Genomic DNA, 807 nt, shown 5'->3' on the forward strand with positions numbered 1-807 from the left:
AGTGTGAACATCTTAAATTCGACATGAATTATTAGTTTTGACTTCGAACTATTGACAACCTTATAAAGAACACTCCTCTATTTGATTAATTATGAACTTAAATACACTTCTGATCTTGCCACATGGGTGAAATACACCCCTAAATTCTCGTCAAGTTTATGGATGTTTTCAACACTTCACTCGATATTTTGTGAAGAGTCTCACGCTTCTACAAGAATTTGAGACCATTTGTTATGTCATATGGTAGATCGGAGGTGTATTTAAGTTCAATTAGTCAAATAGATGGAGATATTTATAAGATTGTCAATAGTTAAAAAATCAAAGTAATAATTCAAGCCAAATTTAAGGATGTTTTCCATTATTCTATTAGAAACAAAATGATGGAATGGCATGTCACTATTGCAATACAAATTTTAAATACAAAATGGAGAAAGTCTTCTTTTAATTTGACATGGCACAACATTCATCTATTAAGAGATTGGGGTGAAAAAAAGAGTTTTGTTTTGCCTTAATTTCTTTTTACCTACGAGAGCTACAATAATATTGCTAGTACAATAACGAAACACAAAAAAGTTTAATCCTTCAAAAAGTGAAACAACCTCTATTACCTACAAACCTTCTATCTTAATATGAGTCTTCTATACTCTTCTATCTAAGGTTATATCTTCGTTAACATAAAGTTATGTAATTTCTAATCACCTCTCCCCAATACTTCTTTGATCTACCTCTACATCGATCTCCTCATATCTTTTATAATCAACCTCTCTCACCTCCTCACTTTGACGTAGACACACATATAATTAATTA

At 30.9% G+C, this 807-nt stretch overlaps 1 protein-coding gene across 1 annotated transcript in view; it reads left to right on the top strand.

The window, feature by feature from the left end:
* Positions 1-451: 451 nt before the first annotated feature.
* LOC125856139 (probable L-gulonolactone oxidase 6) overlaps positions 452-807 on the top strand; it is a 2,752-nt gene continuing 2,396 nt past the window's right edge. The window contains exon 1 of the mRNA XM_049535698.1: positions 452-483. Within this exon, the coding sequence (XP_049391655.1) occupies positions 452-483 (32 nt within the window). The remainder of the gene's footprint in view (positions 484-807) is intronic.

This window comes from Solanum stenotomum, chromosome 2 (assembly GCF_019186545.1).
Source record: "Solanum stenotomum isolate F172 chromosome 2, ASM1918654v1, whole genome shotgun sequence".
NCBI lineage: Eukaryota > Viridiplantae > Streptophyta > Magnoliopsida > Solanales > Solanaceae > Solanum > Solanum stenotomum.